General features: G+C 42.9%; 10 protein-coding genes across 10 annotated transcripts; 8 read left to right on the top strand and 2 right to left on the bottom strand.

The window, feature by feature from the left end:
• Positions 1–256: 256 nt before the first annotated feature.
• IL334_006454 (uncharacterized protein) lies at positions 257–3,061 on the bottom strand (the record flags this gene model as incomplete). The annotated part of the gene is made up of 1 exon (XM_062938156.1): positions 257–3,061. The coding sequence occupies one exon, from the start codon at positions 3,059–3,061 to the stop codon at positions 257–259; it is 2,805 nt and encodes a 934-aa protein (XP_062794207.1).
• An 862-nt stretch (positions 3,062–3,923) lies between these two features.
• Positions 3,924–5,640, top strand: IL334_006453 (uncharacterized protein; the record flags this gene model as incomplete). Its single annotated transcript, XM_062938155.1, has 2 exons — positions 3,924–5,006; positions 5,074–5,640. 2 exons carry the CDS (start codon positions 3,924–3,926, stop codon positions 5,638–5,640), a joined length of 1,650 nt encoding a protein of 549 aa, XP_062794206.1.
• Positions 5,641–7,718: 2,078 nt separating this feature from the next.
• On the top strand, positions 7,719–8,114 carry IL334_006452 (uncharacterized protein; the record flags this gene model as incomplete). Its single annotated transcript, XM_062938154.1, has 1 exon — positions 7,719–8,114. The coding sequence occupies one exon, from the start codon at positions 7,719–7,721 to the stop codon at positions 8,112–8,114; it is 396 nt and encodes a 131-aa protein (XP_062794205.1).
• Positions 8,115–8,546: 432 nt separating this feature from the next.
• On the top strand, positions 8,547–9,023 carry IL334_006451 (uncharacterized protein; the record flags this gene model as incomplete). The annotated part of the gene is made up of 1 exon (XM_062938153.1): positions 8,547–9,023. The coding sequence occupies one exon, from the start codon at positions 8,547–8,549 to the stop codon at positions 9,021–9,023; it is 477 nt and encodes a 158-aa protein (XP_062794204.1).
• A 1,414-nt stretch (positions 9,024–10,437) lies between these two features.
• On the top strand, positions 10,438–12,308 carry IL334_006450 (uncharacterized protein; the record flags this gene model as incomplete). The annotated part of the gene is made up of 7 exons (XM_062938152.1): positions 10,438–10,559; positions 10,643–10,769; positions 10,860–10,976; positions 11,080–11,441; positions 11,582–11,651; positions 11,737–11,856; positions 11,958–12,308. 7 exons carry the CDS (start codon positions 10,438–10,440, stop codon positions 12,306–12,308), a joined length of 1,269 nt encoding a protein of 422 aa, XP_062794203.1.
• Positions 12,309–13,089: 781 nt separating this feature from the next.
• Positions 13,090–15,393, top strand: IL334_006449 (uncharacterized protein; the record flags this gene model as incomplete). Its single annotated transcript, XM_062938151.1, has 7 exons — positions 13,090–13,598; positions 13,718–13,830; positions 13,888–14,269; positions 14,338–14,416; positions 14,476–14,576; positions 14,641–14,720; positions 14,825–15,393. 7 exons carry the CDS (start codon positions 13,090–13,092, stop codon positions 15,391–15,393), a joined length of 1,833 nt encoding a protein of 610 aa, XP_062794202.1.
• Positions 15,394–15,661: 268 nt separating this feature from the next.
• On the top strand, positions 15,662–17,017 carry IL334_006448 (uncharacterized protein; the record flags this gene model as incomplete). Its single annotated transcript, XM_062938150.1, has 8 exons — positions 15,662–15,713; positions 15,788–15,852; positions 15,954–15,962; positions 16,070–16,103; positions 16,219–16,295; positions 16,417–16,497; positions 16,598–16,781; positions 16,920–17,017. 8 exons carry the CDS (start codon positions 15,662–15,664, stop codon positions 17,015–17,017), a joined length of 600 nt encoding a protein of 199 aa, XP_062794201.1.
• A 143-nt stretch (positions 17,018–17,160) lies between these two features.
• Positions 17,161–20,426, bottom strand: IL334_006447 (uncharacterized protein; the record flags this gene model as incomplete). The annotated part of the gene is made up of 13 exons (XM_062938149.1): positions 17,161–17,389; positions 17,482–17,824; positions 17,924–18,078; positions 18,159–18,337; positions 18,403–18,652; positions 18,704–18,716; positions 18,777–18,969; positions 19,022–19,118; positions 19,196–19,420; positions 19,486–19,707; positions 19,771–19,789; positions 19,849–20,203; positions 20,331–20,426. 13 exons carry the CDS (start codon positions 20,424–20,426, stop codon positions 17,161–17,163), a joined length of 2,376 nt encoding a protein of 791 aa, XP_062794200.1.
• Positions 20,427–20,881: 455 nt separating this feature from the next.
• IL334_006446 (uncharacterized protein) lies at positions 20,882–21,644 on the top strand (the record flags this gene model as incomplete). Its single annotated transcript, XM_062938148.1, has 6 exons — positions 20,882–20,941; positions 21,005–21,034; positions 21,105–21,175; positions 21,240–21,280; positions 21,351–21,380; positions 21,448–21,644. 6 exons carry the CDS (start codon positions 20,882–20,884, stop codon positions 21,642–21,644), a joined length of 429 nt encoding a protein of 142 aa, XP_062794199.1.
• A 455-nt stretch (positions 21,645–22,099) lies between these two features.
• On the top strand, positions 22,100–23,345 carry IL334_006445 (uncharacterized protein; the record flags this gene model as incomplete). The annotated part of the gene is made up of 2 exons (XM_062938147.1): positions 22,100–22,724; positions 22,801–23,345. The coding sequence occupies 2 exons, from the start codon at positions 22,100–22,102 to the stop codon at positions 23,343–23,345; spliced, it is 1,170 nt and encodes a 389-aa protein (XP_062794198.1).
• Positions 23,346–23,368: the final 23 nt, after the last annotated feature.

Raw genomic sequence — 23,368 nt, 5'->3', positions numbered from 1 at the left:
CTTGAAGCTGGGAATGTAGGCCCTCTTTAGGTTCTTTAGCAAGATATTGAGCTCAGTCTAAATCGGAGTCCGAACAGTATCAGAGTAAATGAAAGGAGCATTACTAAGTCTTTGACTTGCGGTTTTCCAGCAAATGATATGAAAGGACAGTACTAGAATGATATACATGTAATTCTACAACAGTCTATCTAATGCCCTAACACTGTACCATAAACTCCGTTACATGTTTTCGCTATTCCTGATGCTATTATGATGATTATTGAGACGAACTTTCCCATGGAACGTCATGCTCCTGCTCTTGGAGAATCTCTATTCCTCTTCCACCCATCATCCTATCCAACAACTTTCCTTCTTCTGTCTGAAGTTGACGAATAGGCTTTCGATTATTCCACCTAAACGTTGCACCTTCTCTTCTACCTTGTAATTTCGCTATTAGAACATCTGGGATTTCCAATCCTGCTTGATCAATATCTTGAATAATCTCTTTTACCTCTGACTTGAATCCAGTATATAACTGTTTATCTTCAGCTAATTTCCACCTATATCTACAAGCCCTTAATAGACTAGTATAATAGTGTTTAGGGAATTTCTTATTGTCATGAGATATTTTCGCCAAATGATGAGTAACCAGAGTCATATATCCAGCTGCTACTCCTCTAGGCAATCTTTCATATTCTTTAGGAACCATCCAGCCTATCGGTACTTCTTTAGACGTAGGTTGTTTATCTGATCTTTTGATTGTTCTACATTCATTACTCCACACTTCAATCATCAACCTGTATCCTTCTAATGGGAATCTGACTTCTTTAGGTATGATAGCATTTGGATTCACTTTTAATAATTTCCTGGTCATTTCTCTTTCTGAACGAAGTGCCAGATTGAATATTCTTTGTGCTAATCCTGTCGAACCAGATTTTTCCAATCCACGGATCAAAGCGATATATATACCATGATTTAGAGGTTGTGATCTTGGACGTCCACTTTGACCAGGTGTCAAATCGTTTCTCTGTAATCTGACTTGCACTTCTTCCGGAGACATCGATTTTGAGAAATCCAAATATGGTTCCAAGATATACGCTAAATCCTCTAACCTATGGAATTGACTCGAAGCCGTTAAATGATTGATGAGGTTGACAATGGATTCTTCATTCGGTAACGGACCCGCACCGATCTCAAATTCGGTTTTTAAGAAATCTTCGATATTCCTTGGATCATCTTTAATCCCTTGATCTGCCTGTTGTTGTTCCCCTTTTTCGATTCTCTGAGAGGAGAAGAAGAATCGTCGGTCTTTCCTTGGTGTCGGCGCATGGGAAGGTCGCTCATGAGTTTGTTCACCGAATAAGGCTAAATCAGCTTGAGAAGCAAGTGAGTTCAATTGTAAAGCGGAGGAACCCTTTAACAAAGTATTGAAAGCCTCTGGATCCTTCCCACCTGAGTTGAATAACTGTTTCATATAGACCATGAATCGTTTCAAAAGGGATGGTCGTTGTAGGTTTTCGAAAGCGTACCGTACGAGGATCATACACGATGACCAGGATAGAGGTGGTAACATGTATTGGTTCATGGCTTCTGCGATTGGTCTATCTTCAATTGAATCATGGTCGATGTCTTGATTTTCCGCTATAAGTTGCATAGAATGAGAAGATATTGGAGGGGAGAAAAGAAGTGACATGAGAGTGACGTGTATCTGAGTAAAAGACGTATACGCCCATGCGTTATCTTGAGGGATAGTCTTTATGTTATCGGGATAGACATCGGGTTTATGTGGAGCTGTTTTGAAAGCTTGAAGCAAACGACCCAAAGCCACTATCGGTAAGGTCCTTGATAATACTGTATTAGCTAAAATAGCTAAAGCTCTCATTGAACTAGCGAAATCTTTGGGTGAAGCTGTTCTTGGATCCAATAAAAGTGATTTTACGATCGCGTTCAACAATAGCGTTTTCGGTTGAGGTACTAACGAAGGTGGTGAGGTGGCTATTGGTAAAGGGAAATTTTTCATTTTTTCACCTAGAGATAATTGTTTTGGATGCCATAGGTCCAATCTATCATGTGGTGACAAGATTTCACCTGGTAATCTCCATGTTCTAACACCTGTCCACCAATGACCTAATAAAACAGAAAGTGTTTTTCTTTTTTGTTTACGATCTATTTCAGTATTGTTCTTTCTAGGTGGACCACCACCTGGATGAAAGTCATCTGGATCAGCACCGTGTGCGACTCTACCTTCTGTGACCCATTCTTCGACTAATCCAACATAAACTTTAGCTGCTAAATCGAATAAATGTTCTGCTACACATTGTCGAATGATCAATTCGTATAAACTGAAAGGTCTTGTATATCGTACATCTTGCAGTGAATCCATTATATCTAGAAGAACGTTTAATTCTCTGCCTGGAGTACAAGTCGTTTGATCTTCTAAAGATGGGTTCATCATCTTGGACGGAGCTGAGGACGTGGATTTAGGGGTGAAACTTCCAACTGAAACCATACGATATATTGATCTATCTCGAAATAACAGATCTAACGTTTTCAAACAGAACACTCTTCTTCTTTTATGTCTTGGCGTAGCACTTAATACTCCGCATGCGATTCCCGCTGCTAAATTTCCTTTGCGATGGCGAATCAAGTGATGGATCAAAACGTGTAATTCGAGGCGAGTCATAGTGTTGAAATCTTGCATTAGTGATCCCCCCTTTGGTGAATTCCAAGCTTGAGGATATTGAAAGATGGTTCTGAGGAATATATCAAGCTGAGCATAACTCCCATGGCTTTGTTTATCCAAATGAGTTCGAAGTAGTCGAACGGTGATATACGAGGGGAATGGCGGATGCGGATGTGATTGTGCAGAAACAGGTTGGACATGACGGAAGTCGGATGAAGTAAAGTGGTGTGATTGATAAGGGATACGTGATGGGCCTGCACCGTAATCTGTACCGTATGGTTCATGTTCATGTTCATCGTCATTGTCTCTCACTTTAGCCAGAGCGGCGGAAGAATAAAGTCGGAATGAAGGTGATATGAGGGAAGGAGGATGGAGCTTGGCTCGAATGCGCCGAAGCATGCTATGATCCATCGGGGTCAGTCTACATTTTGCATGTGATACGCGCAAAAGGGTATGACCTACCTGGGCAGGAATATGAACCTAGTCGGATCATATGTTGATGACTCTCAACCTCAAGAGCAAGAGTTATCTTGTCGGATGTTAGCTGTTTGTTATGAAAGCTACCTCGTAAAGCTGCAAATAAAAAGTCTAAATTCACCCGGGTATATCAGAATTCCTTTTGAATACGATCCAATCCGAAAACATGAATAGAAGAGAGAACAATTATCAGGCAGACAAATCTCCCCTCAAGTTATAATTTGATTCCGACAGTCAGATATCAGGCTCACTGGTTATATTGCACCTTCTTTCATTCCTTTGTTATTATCTTCATCAAGCCTCATTCATCATCACCATCATCATCATCTACCATCTCTACATTCTTATACTTCTACTCTGTCACTCTCGACTCCTCGGTCCCTTGTCATTGGCATATCGTGTCCTATCATCGGCTGGAAAGAACAACAAACCTCTCATATCGCTAGGACTAGTCAGTTTCATACGCAACAACGGTTCCTTTTTGTTTCTAACAAACTAAATCAGCACGACAGTCCTTGTCTCTAAATTAGACATACAATATCTACTCGGGAGCAGTTCCGAAACTTCTTTTGTTCATGAATGAAATCAGGGGTTCACTGTGCATAACAAGGAATATAACGAGTTTATAGGAACTGAGTGAGTCTTTCTTCATCATTCAATCAATCACTCAGACAATCCTTTCCTTTTTGCCCTGTCGTCACCAACAGACGACTCTCTCTTCTGCCCTTTGTCTTTTGATCCAAATTACAACGACCGACCTCTTACTCATACATACCTACTTAGAATGTCAACGAGATCATCCATTCGTAGTCGAACAACATCTCATCCAACTCACTCGCATTCACATACTTCTGTAACATCACTACCTTTACAACGCACTTCGTCTAAACCTGGATCATCAAGACCTGGCACACCATCTCGTGGTGATATACCGACTAGTTCACGTAAACCCTCCTCATCATCAAATCCTATAATACCAAACAAATCACAATCTCCCATACTCCACTCATCTCCTTTACCCACACCCATGTCTGAACAACCGTCTACTCCAACACCACGCAAGACACGTCGGACGCCAAGAAGGGGTAACAAAGCTTCTAATTCGAGAAATGTACCGAATGGTAGTGACCGTGCACCTGGACCTGAGCAGGGATCAGGCTTACATCTAGATCATGACGGTGAACAAGAACCTTCATCAGAAGACGAAGTAATGCTTTTTGACTTACTAGGAGTTTCTTCTCCTCAACCTAAAGCTTCTTCTCCAAGAAAAGGTGTCTTGAACCTCTCCAAAGAGGATATGGACAATGCGCTAGGGAAAAAACCGAAATCCCGTAAATCAAAGAAGGATATCATTGCCGACAATGAAGGTGATATAACACGACAACCAAATATAAATGGTTCACCTGCACCTAGTAAGAAAGGAGGAAGGAATGTCAGGCAGAAGCAGGGGCAAAATGGTGATGAGAAGGCAGCGAACTCAGAAGGTGACCTACCTCAAGAAAGTAAGGGTAGGAAAGGCAGAAACGGGTTGAAATCGGTCTCCATGATCAATAGAGGCGATAATCTAGAGTCGGACAATGATGGAGATTTGCTATTCAAACCTAAACCTAAACAATCCGGATTAGGCGCTACTAAACCTAGAAATGTCACGAAATTTCAGTCCTCTTCCCAGATCCCTTTGGTAGAGAGCGATTCTCTCGATTCTTTCGACACATCATCATTGAGCCAATCCCTTCCTGCAGGTGGTCTCAATCTACCTCCAGCTACGAAGAATCTCAAGCAAAAGAAAACTGGTAAGAAAGCTGGGAGTGATGATGAAAGTGCCGTCTGGGATATGCCCCCTGTGGCAGGAGGACAAGAATTGACGGTAAGTTGATGGCAAATCTGTGCTCGGAGTGATGGTCATGATCGACTGACGACCAATCTCGGATCAGTGGCAACAAAAACTGCAAGGATCGGCCCCACCTTCAAGCGAGTCATCACCTAGGAAGAGTAGTAAATCTACTCCATCGGATAAGAAGAAATCAAATCGATGTGTACCATTTCAACAACAACAACAACAATCTGTTTTACCAGCTGTCTCTTCACCACTGGTTCCTAGGCCGGTACACAACAGACGTGCATCGGCAGATGGAGTTCCCACAGCAACCATCGGTCCTACAGGGAATAGCGGAAATGGGAGACTCATATCAGCGTTCGATGGACATATCCCTTTCCATACGGGGTATAACGTTCATCGAGCTCCTCAAACTCCGGCTAAAGGAGTCGCAAGTGCAAATGGAAACATGTCAACTAGTTTACTCCCTATAGTAGGATCAGGCGAATTTCCCCGACTCCAAGGCCAAAGTCAAGGCGAAAGAAAGGGTAGTATTACGGGAAGCGGAACTGGACCCGCACCTGGATCAGCACCACCAAACTTGAATGCGAAATATGCTGGACCAACATTTCACAATTCACCTAATGCTGCTACTTTATCCAAACCGGATTTGGACGATTTCTAGGGTTTCCCCCCAATTTGAACGCCATAGGATCAGTACAATGCTGCATCTACAATAGATCACTACAATCACTGTGTAAAATAATTCACGCATCACTTGGCGGAACTCAAACACCCCCCATATCCGAAAGGCACTACAACTCTTTTCCATTCTTGTCAAGGCTCAGATTTCGCATCATTAATCATTATTTGGAGAAATCGTGTTGTACTTGCATCAGCTTTATATCATATCATGATACTCATGACTGTACTGCAAGTTTGTAACACCTTTCGAATCATTACATCCCCTCCATAACGATCATTTCAACACAACACTTTCAACGTCAAACTACCACTTGTAACATCAACACATGTAAAATCACACCCCAACAATTGTACCATCACACACGGATCGCCGCAATAAGCTCTACGCTTCAATTTTTAGCAATTCCGCACTAAGCCATTTGAGTCAACCTGTTTTTATTTGGTCGATCAAGTGGATCCTTCTTACCCGATCACATATCATTCTGATATCTGTCGCCCCCCGGATATCACCCTTTGGAAGTAGAAGAGAAAAAGATGAAGGAAGGGTCTGGGCTGGGAAAGGGAATGGTGTTGTGTACTGGGAGCACACAGCCAAGAGGCGTTCTAGCGATGTTCAACCACCGCAGAATTATGGGAGGAGGTGAATATATGCAACTATAGTAACCTGAGATATCTGCGTTGCAACTTAGATCAACCCCACACTGGTTCCATCGTTTAACGGAAGCTGTAATTTTGTCTAGAAGCGCGTCAATTGCGTTGACGAACTAGTCGCAGAGTCGCTGATGTACCGTGAGAAAGGATAGTTCATGTGAAATACATATTGAAATAGTTTCACAGGGTCAATGACGTTTTCACCTACCTTCTATTATCTGCTGTCCCGAATCTTCGAATGAAAAGAAGGACACGACTTTCATAGTCTTTCGTGGCTGAAAAGCTATTTATCTGATTTTCGTAAAATTCGTAACAAAGGGGGGACGAAATACTGTGCTCGAATCTGATGGTGTCTTATGCTGAACCTTCCGAATCCCGACTTACCGCCATTGAAGATTGCATTGGCCTTCTTCACAGATGGGAGCAGAGCAGTACCATGTAATCTTCGTAAGTGGTATTTGCTTACATATATAAAAGACATGCCATCTACATCGGACATTCTTGTTGATCGTTATCTTGATATTCATATTCGAATATCCGCTGTCCGCCACCATCATCGCAATTTGACTTCCCCACAACCCACACACTGTATCCAGGGTAATCAGTAGCCCATCCCTGACTTCTGACTTGCTATCATCTTTTCGTTGACTGTTACACAGACCTTGAAATGCCATACTTGCCACCCACGATGAGCGACCCGCGGAATCACCAACCAACCTCGCGTGCCGAGTCCGAGACACCGACAGACAACGTCAATTCTCGTACCGACCTCAGAAGGTAAATCTGATATGTCCAAGCTCCGTGATGATATATATAACAAGTCAAAGCCAATTGCCAGTTCTTAATATCAACGGTGAAGGGGACTGATTATCTTGATATTATCAGTGTGATAGACCGCTTATCAAGCGCATATGTACAGTATCCCCAGGTAAGACACTCTAGGTAAAAAGAGAGTGGATAGGCATATATACATTGTGCAATATATGACGTGCAATACTGTCCGACAAGCCTTCAGTATGATGTACAGCTTCGCTTGGGACATTCCACTGTGACTTGTACTGTATAAGGGAGAGCACTCAAGAGTTTGTATCATTCCGGAAGGTGTGGATCCATTGACAACGCAACACCCTTCATGAATAAAACACAAAAGAGGCTCTATGTGTTACACATGTTGAGAAGGTGTGCTCGGGGTCAGTCGAGCTTTAGAAGTCTTTCTAGCCTTCTTTTACCTTTGACCAGGCTTCAACCAGAATGGATGTACCTGTTGAATTACATTTGGCCCACGAGGGTGAGATATATATATATGCGATGGATATGCACACTACCTGGTCCTCTTCAACTCACTCAAGCTCACCACCCTACAGTATTCCTGTTTACCTTCCACTTATCTCGATTTAACACATCGACATGTCCGATTACGTACAACTCAGAACCAGTGGCAGTGATGCTGATCCACCAGCCACCACAAGTACCGATACTTCATCAACAATAGCTTTGACTGAGGAGCAAAAGGCTGCTTGTCAGAGAGTCCACTCATACTACCGCACGACTTCGGATGAGAGGTGGGTGTATGTAACGCTTGGTAGCTTAATCTGTGAAGATCCCAGATTAATTGAAACCGCCTTGGGTAAGAAAAACTTGGCTGAGCTTGGCAATGATCTTTATTCCAAACAAGAGAAGTTCATTGGCAATCAAGCAACGTTTACTGAAAATTCGAACACATCCACAGTTAGGAAGACTGATTTCTTTGAAGTTAGGACTCTGGTGGACAGCTTGGTCCATGCTTACGTGGAGAGGGAATGAGAAGGGCAGTAATACACGTCGCGTCACCTGTCTGATGATAGCAAGTAGTTAAGCTGCAAACGAGTACTTGTTCTTCATATATGGAAGGCATCTCAGTGATGTAATAATACGTAGCACACAAAATTGCCAGTCTGCTCGAAACCGTCAAGTCGTATTACTCCGCTGCGGACTTTGCCCTCCAAGACACAATCCACCTTTGGCCGTGAGAATGAAAGGAGGTCTGAGACATGACACGCTAGTAACTCTCACAAAGCTGCTGGTAACACTTCACGCAGTAATGGCTGGAATCGTTCACTCGGGTTCCACACCAGGATTTTACCATCCTATGATGTTATGGCTTTTAATACTCTTCAAACTGTTTCACAGGAAGCAACTGATATAACACACGTTTCGATTTCCTGATTTTATGCTGACATAACCTCAGATCTCCAAATGATCAGATCTGTAGCATCCAGGGTCCTCTCTCGCTCTTTGCGTAGTAGTCGTAGTACCGAATACATAGCTAGCAAGATCGAGAAAGGTGCAAGTGGCAGAGAAGAATCGTATGCTGAAACCAGACAAGCTATCCCCACCTTGACTATCTCAAAATTTGGCTTGACCCCGGAACAGAGTGCCGCTTGCAAGAGGTTGAGAACATGCTTTGCATCGTCTTCGACTAATCACCAAACAATTGATAGATTAAGGGGGGAAGATCAAAGTTTATTTCGAACTGAAAAGGGTAGATCTGAACTTTCTGACCTTAGTACCAGTTTATTCAACATTCAGTATGGAGGTGTAAGAGGTGTTAACTGGAGGGCTAAGGAAGATGACTATTTTGATATCAGAAGTCTGGTAGACAGCTTGGTAGATGCCACGTATGTACCTGGGATAGGTGAGGATCATGAGAAGGAATGCGCCTCTGACGAATGATTCAATACCAGATGATGAATTATATACGGTGGTCAGTCATCTGTCCCAATCCGGCGCGGTAAAGATGTATTCCTGTACTTATATGCCCCTGCTTCATCAGTGATCTCGCTTCAGCTATGGCTAAAAAGCTTCGAAGACGGACTAGAATCACATCGTCACTGTACAAACACGCCATCACTCGACAGCATTTCCGTCTGCGTCATAAAGACATGGCTCATACCGATGTCTGATCCTTTGGCAATATCCCCTTTGTATTGTTGATCCTTACGTATGCAAGATCCTGTGTGTTTTGCGAAAGGAAAGCAGGGAAGATATCACTTGACTGTACACTTCGTGAAGACGCAGATGCAGTTCTACACAGATATGGCCAGCAGGATCATCCGATTCGTGCTTCTTCCACACACTCAGAAATAATCCCAAATTTCTCACTCATAATTTCCCCATAGCTTCACATGTTTACTTCAATATCTCACCCGTGCCTCTATCACCCCTCCTCTGTGCTGAGAATCTACACTTGACGAAAACATGTCATCTATACTATCCACCGTCAAAGTCTTATATCACCAACGATACTGGTAATACATGCGGCGGTACAAGATCCAGGCGAGCGAACGATATCGAGAATACTTACACATACTACTTGACCTGGGAAGAGAGCAATCAATGCAGAAGGATGAAGACATGCTTTCGACTCTTCACTGTAGAAGCCAAAACACTCGAAAGGCTTCGTGACAATGATCAGAGTTTGATCCGGACCGAGCAGGGCAGATCAGACTTGTCTGCTCTTAGGCCTGAATCTCTCAGTAAGCAAGATAGAAGAACAAGAAAGATTACGGAGAAGGATGAGCAGAGTGATTACCAAGGTGTCGCTGATCTGATAGACAAGCTGCTTACCCTTGATGTACATGAAACACCAGGAATTCCGGCCGAGGACTCGTCCAAAGACACGTAATGTCAAAAAAATTAGAATTGATTAGGGACGCAGGATGGATAATTTGTCTTCATGCATATCCTGCGTACTGTTCATTGTGTGGCTGATGAATTCGTCGTGTTGTTGCGATGTACTGAAGACGTGTTGTGCGCGATAATTGGATATTCTGAACATAGCTTACTTCATTTGCCTTGTATCCTTCTTTCACTTTCGACTTTGAGAGGATTCCATACAACAGATGCATGGTACAAGAAGCCTGCGTGGAATAGAATACGAGCAACATGTATCATGCTTTTATACTGAAAGACCATCCCTTATTTTGTAATGTCCCAGAGTAAAAAGACTTCATTTTTGATACGTGCCTTACAAAGGTGACGTCAACCATGTACAAACAATCAAAAAGTACTGGAATAAACATCTTTGTTTTTCCCGATCTAACGTTGACATATCAAGTATTGTTGCACGCGAACGATCACCTCCAGGATGCCTCCAAACCCAGCTCCTCTACCTGCGCCGACAGCTCAAGTGGGATTGCAAGAATGGCTGAAACTACTCACGGCCAGAGGAGTAGACATGAGGATAGCGATGGGACTAGCGGCTAAGATGTGAGTTTGTATCAGTTATATCTTAGCAGCTTTTGCACAGCAGGTCATTTAATGTGTCACTGACACTCGATGGGACTTTACAGATATAAATCACATGGAACGATAGAAAGACTTGGTTCCATAACTCCACAAAAGCTAGCTGGTTTAATAGAAGACAAAGAAGCTAGAAAAACAGTCTCTAATGCAATTAGAGGCTTGGCATCCGGCGAGGTGAGTTTGCCTTAAATTCTCCATTGACACTTCCTTGCTCATATCAAGATCACGAGGTGAATCAGCAAGCTGATGTATTCACCAACGTAGGCGGTCAGTAAGAAAAGAGGAAGAGACAGTGATCTTCTAGAACCATTACCAAACAAAAAGGGCGCCGAGGATAATCTACCTTTAGATATTGATTTTCATCCCATATTAGACGTTGAGGTGAGTTGACCTAGAACTTTTTGCTGTTTCCCGAGACTTTCTTAACGTACACGATGAGATATAAAACTCCATTCATTACATGGCTGACCATCTATTCATTCAGGAACTCCTTCCATTGACTTTAACAACCAATCGAGCGCCAGTATCTACAGCATGGGCGTTCACCATCTCACGTAAACTAGGGTTCGACGTTGCGGAATCGTTATCCATAGCACATGTCTATGTACATATATCCAGTCTGAAACATGCCTTGATGTTAGGGAACATCTTAGGCGAAGAGGAGACTAGAGAAGCGAGAGAGGAAATTGAAGAGTTACCGGGAGGCGAGAAAGATTTACCGTCGAAGCTACGGAAGAAAGAGGTCAAAGGGAAAGGAAGAAATAGGTTTGGTAGAAAAGATGATGAAAAAGTAGAAATCAGAAGTCATGGAAGTGCACAACCTTGGATAGGGATAATGCGCGCCAAGTGAGTGATTATGGTTTGTCAAGTGACTCAAGGCATGACAAACCACAGCTGATGAACCTTTGCGTGATACAGGATGTAAGCTTTCTGAAAAATCAAATGTTCATTATCTACAACATGAAAGCTGATAAGAGGAATGATAGACCGATATTAGAAAGACCGGATGGTACAATAAGAGCTATAGAGAAGGGCGTTCCTGTTGGACCGGGACAGGTGAATACTCGTCTCACTCTTCCTCAACTGCGCCGTTTTTCTCAGATAGTCCCTGACATTCCGACTGAAGCTGACATCTCTTCAGGCCTACCTATATATAACAAGAGCATTTAAAGACTATACTTCACACGTCATGGGAGCCTTGAAACTCGTAGCGGACTCTTATGAAGCTGATGAGCTGAATAGAATGGCGAATTTTATGTATGTGAGTGAAACTTGATCTCCAGCTCTCTCTCTACCTTCGATCCTTCCATTTCGCAGTACTCTCCACAATGAATGCTTATAACCTTTGGATGTTCACTATAGAACGACTTCAAGCCTGACGTGGTGGAGTGGGGCCAAAAAGGGACACTTGAACTGGCAAGAGTTTTAGAGCAAGTCAAATCACCAGTAGACATTCCCAAGTTCGATGAGAATGATGAGAACGACGATGTCGAAAATTATCCAGTCAAATCTGACCCATCGGATATACCTTCTTCTCCCGGCGGACTAAAGAGTGAATTGGCATCATCGCCGCCATTCGAACAAGTGGAGGGAGAACAACCAAATAAGAAAGTCAAAAGAGAGTTGACAGTAGAAGAGTATGAAGCGTTATTAGATGCAGATGGTCCTGGTGGATTCATGGAAGGCGGTGATATCTACGGAGCGGAACCCTGATCTGTCACTATAGCTTATGTATAATACAACGGTTGTACTAAAAACTTTGATTACTTGTTATGCAAGACCTCATAGTCGCTGAATATGATCACTTCCGAGGATGTCGAAGATAAGTGCCCTTTCAGCATCAAGAACGATTATCGATTATATGCACGACTCCACATATGGCTACTACTCGTATCAGCAGCAAGGCTGTGTAATTTTGATCACGTACAACCTGTTTGATATGCTGGGGTCTCCTGCACCAGCGTTATAATAGTCACGAGCTTCAAAGGGAGAACTGGAAAGACTGAAGATGTGGCAAATGTCTTGGCATCTTCCCGTGCGGGGAGTTGTTCCGATTATAGTTTTGTAACATGATCCGCGGTCCATCGCTGTACCCGAGTTCATGCAGTGGCAGATCCGAGGCTCTTATCAGTTGATTGCTGGTATGTGGTCAGCGGATCAATCGTGATGGGGTAGTACGAGTATAGTCAGGACAATTCAACTGGAACTATATTCACATGAATTACACACAGGAAATACACTCTCCAGCACATACATCTAGTCCGTTGCTCGGTTTCAATGCACCGCCGGCCTGAGCGATCCCCTTTTGCTACCAACCAGCTTCTTACCTAAATCCTTTCTTCATTCACTGATAAACTGCTACTATTACACTCAAGCTCAAGTCGTCAATGAGCATTAGCACTTTCCGAGTTAATACTAGGACTATCTGACGAAGCTAATACATTTCAGCCTGAACGATTCTATCGATTGAACTCTTCAGCGTACCGATCAGACCATGGGGAATGCAAAAACTGCAACAAAAGCACCAGTTGGACGGTGTGGTATAGGTATATTCATCCTACCCATACTCTCCCTTTTCGCGATATCAATACAAGCAGTCAAGCAACCATACAATATATCAATCTCTGATCAATCCCCAATGGTAACATATTATCCAACGAGATCAGGACCATCTAGTATCACATGGAATGTATCCTACACTGAATCATTATGGTCAAACTACTCCCTGAATACCATAGCTCAAGGGGTATCATCGCATTATACAGTTTCAACAAATGCGAATGCAAGTTTAGGCTTTTGGGGAACAGATGTATGGCTTTGGGGAAATGCTTCCATCGATGATGCCGAAGTGAAAGTGGACGATACGAGGACAAAGAGAATTGACGGAGGATGGACATTAGGTGGTTTAGCGGAAGGCTGGCATATGTTGAAAGTGAGAGTGACAGGTAAAGGTGGAGTAACGATAAAAGGTGTAACGTTCACGACTGGTATTGGAGACGAAGGGTAAGTGAAGAAACCTCCTCAAATCTGCCTCCCACTTTGCTTCTCGAGAAGAGGTATCGTATAACAGACCTCCCTCATTCGGTTACATGAGTAGAGTTGATAGTCCTGTGGGTGAACAGCGCAAAGGTAGAAAACACAACTGTTGAGACTATATATGGACAAGATCAAATCGTTGAGAGTTTCAATTATACAGCAGGCAAATGGTATACTGAGATAGACTTTGATAGCACGCGTGAGTTAGCAAACGGTTCTAAGTTACTCTTATACTGTCGCTAAATTCGATTCAAAGTCAATACCGACTCGACCCAGACTTATAAGAGATTGGAAAGCAGTACAAGAGGATCCAATCTGACTTTTCAACCACCACCAAATACTTCCTTCGTATTGCTGTATGGCTCAGTATACAGAACCCATTATGATTTTTCAGTTGGTCTAACTTCTTCCAATCTATCCAATATACCTTCCACCGATTCTCAAGATACGTCCACCACATCTACTTCGATTGGTGGAATCCCTTCTCTACAGAAAATGGATGGCGGTAGTCCTTGGCTTTCAACAGATCAAGTATTGTACTTCGCCAACTTACATCCACCCGCTCAGTATACTGTTAATTTGAACAATGATGGAGTCTATCTGGATTTGGCAAGAGTCGTTTATATCCAAACTCAAGGGTGAGTGTTAAGAAATCCTCATTCATATCAATCCAGATCCACTAAGCTTCGTGAGTTACTTCACACAGTGGAGACATCTCCGATAGTGTTGGCGGGGGTAGTGGAAATAAGAATAGGACCAACGTAGCAGCCATAGCCGGTGGAGTTGTAAGTAGTGTTATCCCCTGCCAGCTGTACTGAGCTAATAGATTCCCTGGTTGGTGTAGGCTGGAGGTATAGTCGTTTTAGCTCTGATCGCCATGTCATTGTGGTTCTTTGTCTTCCGTAAAAAGAGAAATCAGCGTAAGAAAAGCAAACCATACGTTCTGTAAGTATATTGTGAAATCGACTGTTTGTATGTCAAAGAGTGAAATTAACAGCCATCCACTCAGCACGAAGATTTACGAGGACAAACCATTCGAGATTGATCGATTCGAAGGGAATGAAATTATTGAAGGGCATTCGACCGAAAGTAAGCTTTTTTGCTTTTATGGCATCGAACACGACTTCTTTTACCTTAAAACCCAATGCTGTGAGTAAAAGGGCCGTTGCACTGATCCGACTCATGTAATTTAGGTCGAACAGTAGATGATCACACATCGTCTCGATCTCGAGAAGGTACACATCTTCCTCAAACAGACTCTACCGTCACTCCTCTACTTCTAAGCTCATCGGAATCATCAGAAGGAGTCCTGCCATCATCTTCATATGACGATCGATCCCCTGCGGCAAACACGACTTCGCCCACCTCCAACCTACTGAGCAATTCAACGTCTCCTGATTTACTATCTCATACCAATGATTCCCCACGGTCGAATCAGGAAAGATGGACAAGCGGATCAAGGATGTTACTACATAATCCCGATCAGACACCACCGAATGAGGATGTTGGCAGTCATCCGACGGATAGACGGAACCCACTACCTCCTATTCCGATCGGTATAAACCAAGAAGCACGTCCAGGAAGTGGGAAGAGTGGATGGGCAAGATCAGATGCAAACAGTCGGAATAACGAGATCGTACAAGAAAGAGATGCTGGAACTGTATCACCGAGGGGAGCAAATGATGGCTCTGAGGAGGAAGGGCCAAATGTCGTCCCACCTAGTTATGATCCTTCTTGGTCGAGAGATCGAGGCCGCTACTAAAGAATGTGAGAGCTGGGAAATTTTAGCTTCAGGGTTGCTCGGAGAGGACCTGTGAATGATATCCATACTTGATTTATACGATTGTCACTCGCACACGATGATCGTTTCAGATACACTTAGCTTATTCGTACTGTATGCATTGCCGGTTTGCGCTAAAACAATTAGCCGGTCCGGATATCGCACGATCCCACTTATGTTGTCAAACCATGGTCAATCATGTTGTCCGGATGAGACAGTAATTCCTCCCAATAATCAAACGGTCTAAACCATGGTTGCTCCAAGACCACTCCTGCTCATCTGCGATGTTCAAGAACGTTTCAGTGAGCTACACTTCAACTCTCTGCCCGAGGTCATGTCATCAAAAATATTGATGATCTGTTTTGTCGTATATCAGGATCCGCTATATTTGGATTCGATCAAATGACTGGAACCATCCAGAAAATGCTGAAAGTTGCAAAAGTGAGCAAAGAGCGCTAACTGGGTAGCCCACAAGTGAACACATGGAGGGATGAGGGATTTGACTGTAAGAATATTACTGATATGTCTGCTGAAATCTTCAGATATTGGAAGTGAGTTTGAATTGTCAACTCTCTTTCCATCCTCATTCTTATCGCACGAGTAGCAGATCGTATGTTGACCCTTTGTGTTGCGTGTTGCATTTCGCGTTTCGCATCAGATCCCAACGCTGGCTACGGAACAGAATCCTAAAGGCAAGTTGAGCCATCCAAGAGGATTCATGTCTTACAAGTCGATAAACTGTCCAAGGCAGCAGGAAGACTGGATGGGACGACGGACGAAAGCTGAACATCGGTTCTGATCATCTAGCTCTTGGGTCTACAATAACAGAGTTAAATAACCTCTTCGATCCATCGAGACATCTAGGTACATTTTCAAAAACGACTGTACGTTATTACCATTTTGCATGCATCATTTTGGTGATCCAATCCACAATCATCAACTGTTTCAGATGTTATCTTCGGAATTGATACTGATGTTGATATCGATATCGGTCTTCCAACACAGTTCTCGATGGTCACCTATGACGATACCTTACCTGTCTTGGAAAAGCACGGTCATGAAGCGTATATAATCACAGGAATAGAGGTAAGTCTTACACTCATTGTGCTCAATGTAGACACCATGTATCCTCATTCTACTACTTGCATATAAGCGACATAATTCAAATTGATGATATCTACTTCAGTCTCACGTATGCGTCCTTCAGACTGCACTTCATCTCCGTCGATTACCCACCGAACCGGAAGTATATGTCCTAGCAGATGGTATATCATCATGTAACAAACCTGAAATATCAATAGCGTTGAAGAGGATGGAAGTGGCAGGTGTTAAAGTGACTACCAGTGAAAGTCTCATATTTGAGCTTTTATGTGAGTAGTGAGATCCATTTATCATCTTTAGCTGTCTTACAGATAAACCTCCTCTCTTCGAATCCCAAGTATCGATGTGTCACAGTTGATAATAAAAAGTTGGAGGATTACAAGTATACTGCTGATCTGTCTGCTCAGGCGACGCGAATCACTCAAAGTTCAAACAAATCGCTTCTCTGATCAAAAACGAAAAGTCAAATACGGCAGAGGCTCTGAAGACTTTATGCGTTGAATAATCACGATCATAAATTTCAATGGTTAAGACAAAAGATGTATGTTCGTGAGATGGCAATATCTGAATGCATAATGTATGTATTTTATTGTCGTATTCCTGTTTTCCTCTCGGTTCGCCGTCTCCGGTGCGATCCTTTGTATTCATCTATAATTCATCATGATCAAACACCATTTGATCTTTCATATCCTTCCAATCCATCCATTGGCTAGGATCGCTGCCCAAAGATTGAGGATCGAATTCGACTTTTTCTTCTTCATCTTCAGGTATAGGTCCAGAAGCCGTTGGTGGAGCAGGTCGAATTTTGATTTGAGGTGTGGCAGAAAGGGAAACACCCAAAGATCGTCGAAGAAGAGCTTCGACGCGCTCAAAGTAACTGAAAGGATGAGAACGATCAGCATAGAATGGTAGCATATGACTGGATGATAGGCCTAGTGGTTGTGAGGGACGCAAAAACCAGATACTGACGTTGTAGGATCGGCCACACTGAATCCACTTCTAACGAGTGTCGTGTCAAACAAAACTCTAACAGTTTCTCTGAGATCTTCTTCTTCTTCACTAACCCTCTTGACATCGCCATCGTCCTCCGAATCGTCTTGTGGGAAATCAAGGACTCTTTCCAGGAGACCTTCGATAAGTGGGGATTTGGGGTTGATCTCTAGTACTTTAGGAAGATTCTTCATCATGTTGAACATTGGATCATCTTGAGCGTCGGTTTGAGCAGACATGATCCGCTGCATGTTGGCTGACCATCCGTAAGAATCAACGATAATGGTACAAGGAGATGTCACGAGCCGGTTGGTAACGGTGACTATTTGGATTTTACATTGCAAAATTAGCTTCTAGTCCATTCGACAAGGGCTAGACAACGGTCGGTCGTCGGAGTGACGATTGCACAAAATACGCTCACCATCACTGATTTGACCGGCCAAATCCTTCTTCAACCACTCAATCAAAGGTTTAAAAGCGACCTTTTGGGCCTCCAACTCTTTCTTCTCGGCTCCATCCTCGTCTTCGTCACCAAATTTGAGTCCCTTCTTAGAGACATCTTGAGTGGTCATTCCCCTACGATACAAGATGATCAGCCATTGTTTCCGGGACATCTCTTCGATCAGTAGAGGATTGCATAGGGAAAGCAAGCTCACATGAACTGATCCAATGAAGCCATCATAGGTTCATCAGATGGAAGGTTTAAGAGTAAGACCTCGTATCCTCTAGCGAAAAGCTTTTCTACAAAGGGTGATCGAGCTAGATCTTTAGCTATCTCACCTACCCCAGCGATGTAGTAAATTTGCTTTTGACCTTCTTTCCTGTTTTCGACGTACTATAAACGAGCGAGGTCTTCAGCAGGTGATGAGGTAGTAATAACACACAGCACAGATAGCTTACCTCCTCTAAACTCGTATAGTCACTTCTGGTACTCTCGAATCGTAATAGTTTAGCCAACTTGAGCTTATCCTTTGGACTTTCCAATAATCCAATCCTCAAGGCATTACCATAAAGCTTCGCGATCTCCTTGTACTTTTCAGGCTGATCCACCGACAGTTTGGTGAAGAGATCGAGCGCTTTCCTCACGAGGATACGTTGTAATTGCGAAAGGAATCGATTATTTTGTAGTGTTTCCCGGGATACATTCAGGCTGTGCATTGTCAGCTACACCGGTTCTGGAATTCAAGGTCCTGCAACTTACGGTAGATCGTCGGCTGGAAAACACATATAGTCAGCTCTTGAATGTCCTCGTCGAAAAGTGATGGATCACTAACCATCAACGGTGACTTTCAAGAAGCTCAACCACCTAGGCATGAAATCCTCTCCCAAATCATCGGTAATGAAAACCCGTTTAACCATTAATCGGACATTGTTGATACCACTTGTCATCTTCTGCCAAAAGTCCTTGGGAAGGGATGATGGAATGTACATGATGGCACGGAATGAGACTCCAGAACCAGTATCACCCTATGATAAATGATCAGCCGCTGCATTGCATACAATCTTACATCCAGCTGACCTTGAAATGCGACCATCCTAGTGATTCGGAAGCGTCGTCTTTGGCGACCGCTTTGTAAAATTGCTGATACTCTTCGTCGCTGACCTCTTTGGGTTCTCTACATGGTATCGATCAGCCTTGTCACTCATCGTTCTCCATAATAGGTACAAAATGCTTTAACGAGACAATACTCACCGCATCCAAATAGGGGCTTTATCATTTACTCTGATCCAGTTCTCTTCGACTTGTTCATCGAAGTTCTCTTCTTTGGGGGTAGTCTCGTCAGTCTCAAGATCATCAGCAAATTCATCGGGATCGCCATCTTCGACAGGCGACTGAGGATGTGGTGTTGGGACTTTTGATATGTTGCGCTCTTTGATGTATATGGGAAAGGTTGTGGAGAAGGTAGAATGTTTCTCTCTACAAGATCCAAAGAAAATGTATGAGCGACTTGGCTCCAGCAGGATAGAAACAGCTGAACCTACATCAGGGACTTCAGATGATCGACGGATAAGAATTCTGCTTCATCCTCTCCTATGGTTAAAACGATTTCAGTACCTCTACCGAGAGTTTTACCCCTTGGGTCAAGGAAGACTTCGAATGAATCGCCTGTCGAAGAAGAGACGAAAGTGTACTGTTCGGGATTGGGGTTGTTGGTCGTTGCAGGAGGTAGAGACGAGACTCTGACAGTGGGAGAGACGAGGAAGCTGATCGAATAGACATGATTAGCTGCTATTGACAGTTCAAATCTGTGAAGTTGATGCTCTTACCAACTATAAAAACCGAGACCTGGAGGGGTACATATCAGCTAATATTCAACCGGAGACGTCGTGATTGGTTTAGCTTACCAAATTGTCCAATCAAATTTCCATCAACACCTTGACCTTCTTCAGCCTTTTTCAAAAATTCACTAGTCCCACTTCTAGCTATGGTACCTAAATTTCTAGCTAACTCATCTTTACTCATTCCTATACCAGTATCTCTAATTATGATTTGACCTGTTTTCCCATTCGATCGTTCGTCCACATTGACTTCGATGGTCACATTACCTTCTCCGGATGATAAGACTGATCGATCCGTTAGTGCAGTAAGACGGAGCTTTTCCAGAGCGTCATTGGCGTTTGATAGTAATTCTCGAAGGAACACATCTTTATGGGAATAAAGTGAGTGTATTACCAAAGACCTTAATCGTGTTATATCGGACTGTAGCATTCAAGGGTCAAAATTGCAAAGCTTGGATGATTGACTGACTCAGTTGCACAATATACTTGAACCGAATCGGACAGCAGCCACGACTTTGATATTCTGGAAGAAGCCAAATCAAACTCACCTCATATTTGAAGGTCTCTGACCCGTCATTCGCTTGAGCAGATACAAATCCGCCTAAGATGGCAGCGGTAGCCGCGAACAGCTTGGATATCTTCATGGTTGTGATTCAGCGCAGGATTGGTCGTAGTAGTCATATGATGACCTAATGAATCCGTCTTTGAGATTTAACCTCAGTTCTTGACAGCGTTTTCTACCTGGTTGGAACTCAAAACTCAGAATCGCGTCCTTCCTTGTCTTTCCTAAATGATGACGTGGAAGTGCTATAGTCGGTAATGTGGGGTAAATGTGGAGAAGATAGTTTTGATTCCGTCTATGATTACCTCCACTTTTGATGGTTTCTAACGATCTCATCAGATGCGAAATTGAATATCGAGAATACAGGAATGTCCAAGTAATCCCCAGTCCATGTTTGAGGTTGATAGATCCAGAGACGAAGTGAGCATACAAGAAGCATACACCAGTAGTACCAGTACTCAAGGGAACGGCAAGCGGAGATCTGTGCCAATCTGCCGTTTATCACTCAGCCTATCTGCTTGCAATAGATAACGGAATATGCCCCATTCAGCGTCATTACAGGAGAAAAAACGACGAGAAGAGCATCAACAGCGAGCGGTAAGCTTCTCATTCGATTTTTGATGTAAAAGGGATTTGAATGAGTAGCTGACCTCAAGCTAGTATGATACACAATTGGCAGGGGGACTGCAGGTAGGCTCACATTCAATCTAGATCAATGAGGAAGCGATCTAAATCAAGCTGATGGTACCTGATTTCGTAGGGAGCAGCGAGGTGGACTATATATGGAGCTATGGCTTGTGCTATAGGGCATTTCGCTTATCCACCATTTGCGTGAGTCACTCATCCAGTAATGCTCGTGGGACGCAACGGAGCTTACTCACAGACGGTACTTCAGACGTCAGACCCTAGGACTCAAGGCATTCCTAACTAGTTCAGGTGATTTGCATTCTCCTATCATATTCGGAATTCGCCCAAGTTCGTATGCTGATCACGATAATGCCTCAAGCTACTATATTTGGTCTGGTCGTAGGAGCAGGTAAGCTGATATCTGTCATCCTCAAGAAATGTTTGGACATAACTTGCTGATCATCCCGGTCATCTAGATAATCACCTATTGAAGTACGAGTCAGATTTACGAGAAGCAGAGAATGATATACGTCGTCAAGCAAGATCTGAATTAGCTCAACAAGGCAAGATAGCGACAGAAACTGAGATCAGGAAATGGAGGGAAGCAAATAAAGATTTATTAGCTGCACGCGCTCAAGCTGCTGGAGTACAAATACCTGGAGCAGGGACATGAGACTTCTTCACATTATTGAAAGTAAGGTTCATTGAAAGCCACATGCTCGTTGAAACTATCGCAGACCGTATCATATGTAGCTGTATCTTGGTTGGAGTAACCAACAAGATCATATCATGCATGATCGAATATCGCTAATTATCTTCAATTGTTATAAGAAGTGCATCTTACAAGATCTGATATACACATATCCTTGCGCTTAATCCCAGCGCAAATGATTGTACCTCTCGTCAGCTGAATCAATCGGTAGTAAAGGTAAACTCCCCGAATGATATTGCGCCGTAGACAATATGATATGCGAGGTGTCCTTGACTCGAGCCTTGTTCGGATACAGAAGTGTTAATTCTCAGACACCTTGGAGTCATTTTACGACCGTTTCCATACACTTCTTGCATTAACATCGTAAACTCCTTTTTAAAAAGGGATTTCTCAAAGCACCACTACAGCTTCAAAGAATGCCTAAAATCTCAGCTGATTATCAAGAAGTATCTCACTTGTACCACAAGCGTACAAACCTTTCGAGAGCGGAAAACAATAATCGCAATTTTCCGCGCACGTACTTGACCAAGCCACCTGCACCCCCGTCATATCCCATATCTGGCACAAATCCTTATTTCACAAACACAAAGTCCGATCCATATTCTGCTACAGATACAAGAGTCGTTGCAAGACCATTATACAAGATACGTCAAGCATCTTCACAAGGGAATGGTTTATACTCAACTCAATCGATACCGAAAGGTAAATTGATATTGAAGGAATCACCTTTTCTAGTTTTGCCATTATATAACAATGGTGAGAATCCACCTAAAGAACTTTATCACAAAGCTTATCATCGGTTGTCTCCTGAATACAAGACTTTGTTCTGGAGTTTGTATCAAAGAAAAGATGATGATTCTGAAAAAAGTCAAAGTATGAATGTCATTAACACAAACTCGATCCCCTTTTCACGTCGACATGAATATGATGAAATGGAAGAAAAGGTCAATTCCTTAGGTTTATTCAGGACCCTTTCAAGAATAAATCATTGTTGTCGACCTAATGCTGGTTGGTATTGGTATCAAGAAGATAATCAGATGAGTGAGTGCATATGACTTGCTGTAGCAAATTTTGAGCTGACGTGAGATTCACAAATTTCTCTTGCTCGTTCTCGTAGGATTATACGCATATACCGATATAACCCCAAATGAACAGATCACAGTCTCTTATTTATCGCATGACGATCTTTTACTTCCTTCAATAAAGCGCAGGAAAGCATTATTGGATGGATTCGGATTTGAATGTACATGTTCAGCTTGTAACCTTGCTTGGTCTGCCCCTTTGCCTCAAAGTGAATGGAATATAAGGAAATATCAATTTTATAGATCTAAATGGACAAATCAACATATCTTGGATTACGCAGCAAATTTCAGTCAATCTTTAGCTCAACTCGGGACATCTTTGGACATACTATCTTCGGAAAGATTGTTTGATCAGATGGGAGAGGTGTATGAAAAGATCTATGAAGTCTATGCGGTTCATGGGATATTTCACAAGGCTAAGGCAGCCGCTAGAGATCTACTCCAACACTACAAAGTTGTTATGGGTTTTAGAGAAGCCAATAAGACCTGGGTCGCAAGTCAAGCTAATGACCCCACCAAGTACCCTTTGTGGGCCAAACTAGCTAAAGCATCAAGCCGGCAAGGGCGAAGAAAGAGATAATTCGGGCACAAGACCATTTTTGG

The sequence above is a fragment of the Kwoniella shivajii genome, chromosome 9 (genome assembly GCF_035658355.1).
Source record: "Kwoniella shivajii chromosome 9, complete sequence".
Taxonomy (NCBI): Eukaryota; Fungi; Basidiomycota; class Tremellomycetes; order Tremellales; family Cryptococcaceae; genus Kwoniella; species Kwoniella shivajii.
Note: the sequence above shows the minus strand (reverse complement) of the source record. Positions and strands in the feature narration are given on the sequence as shown.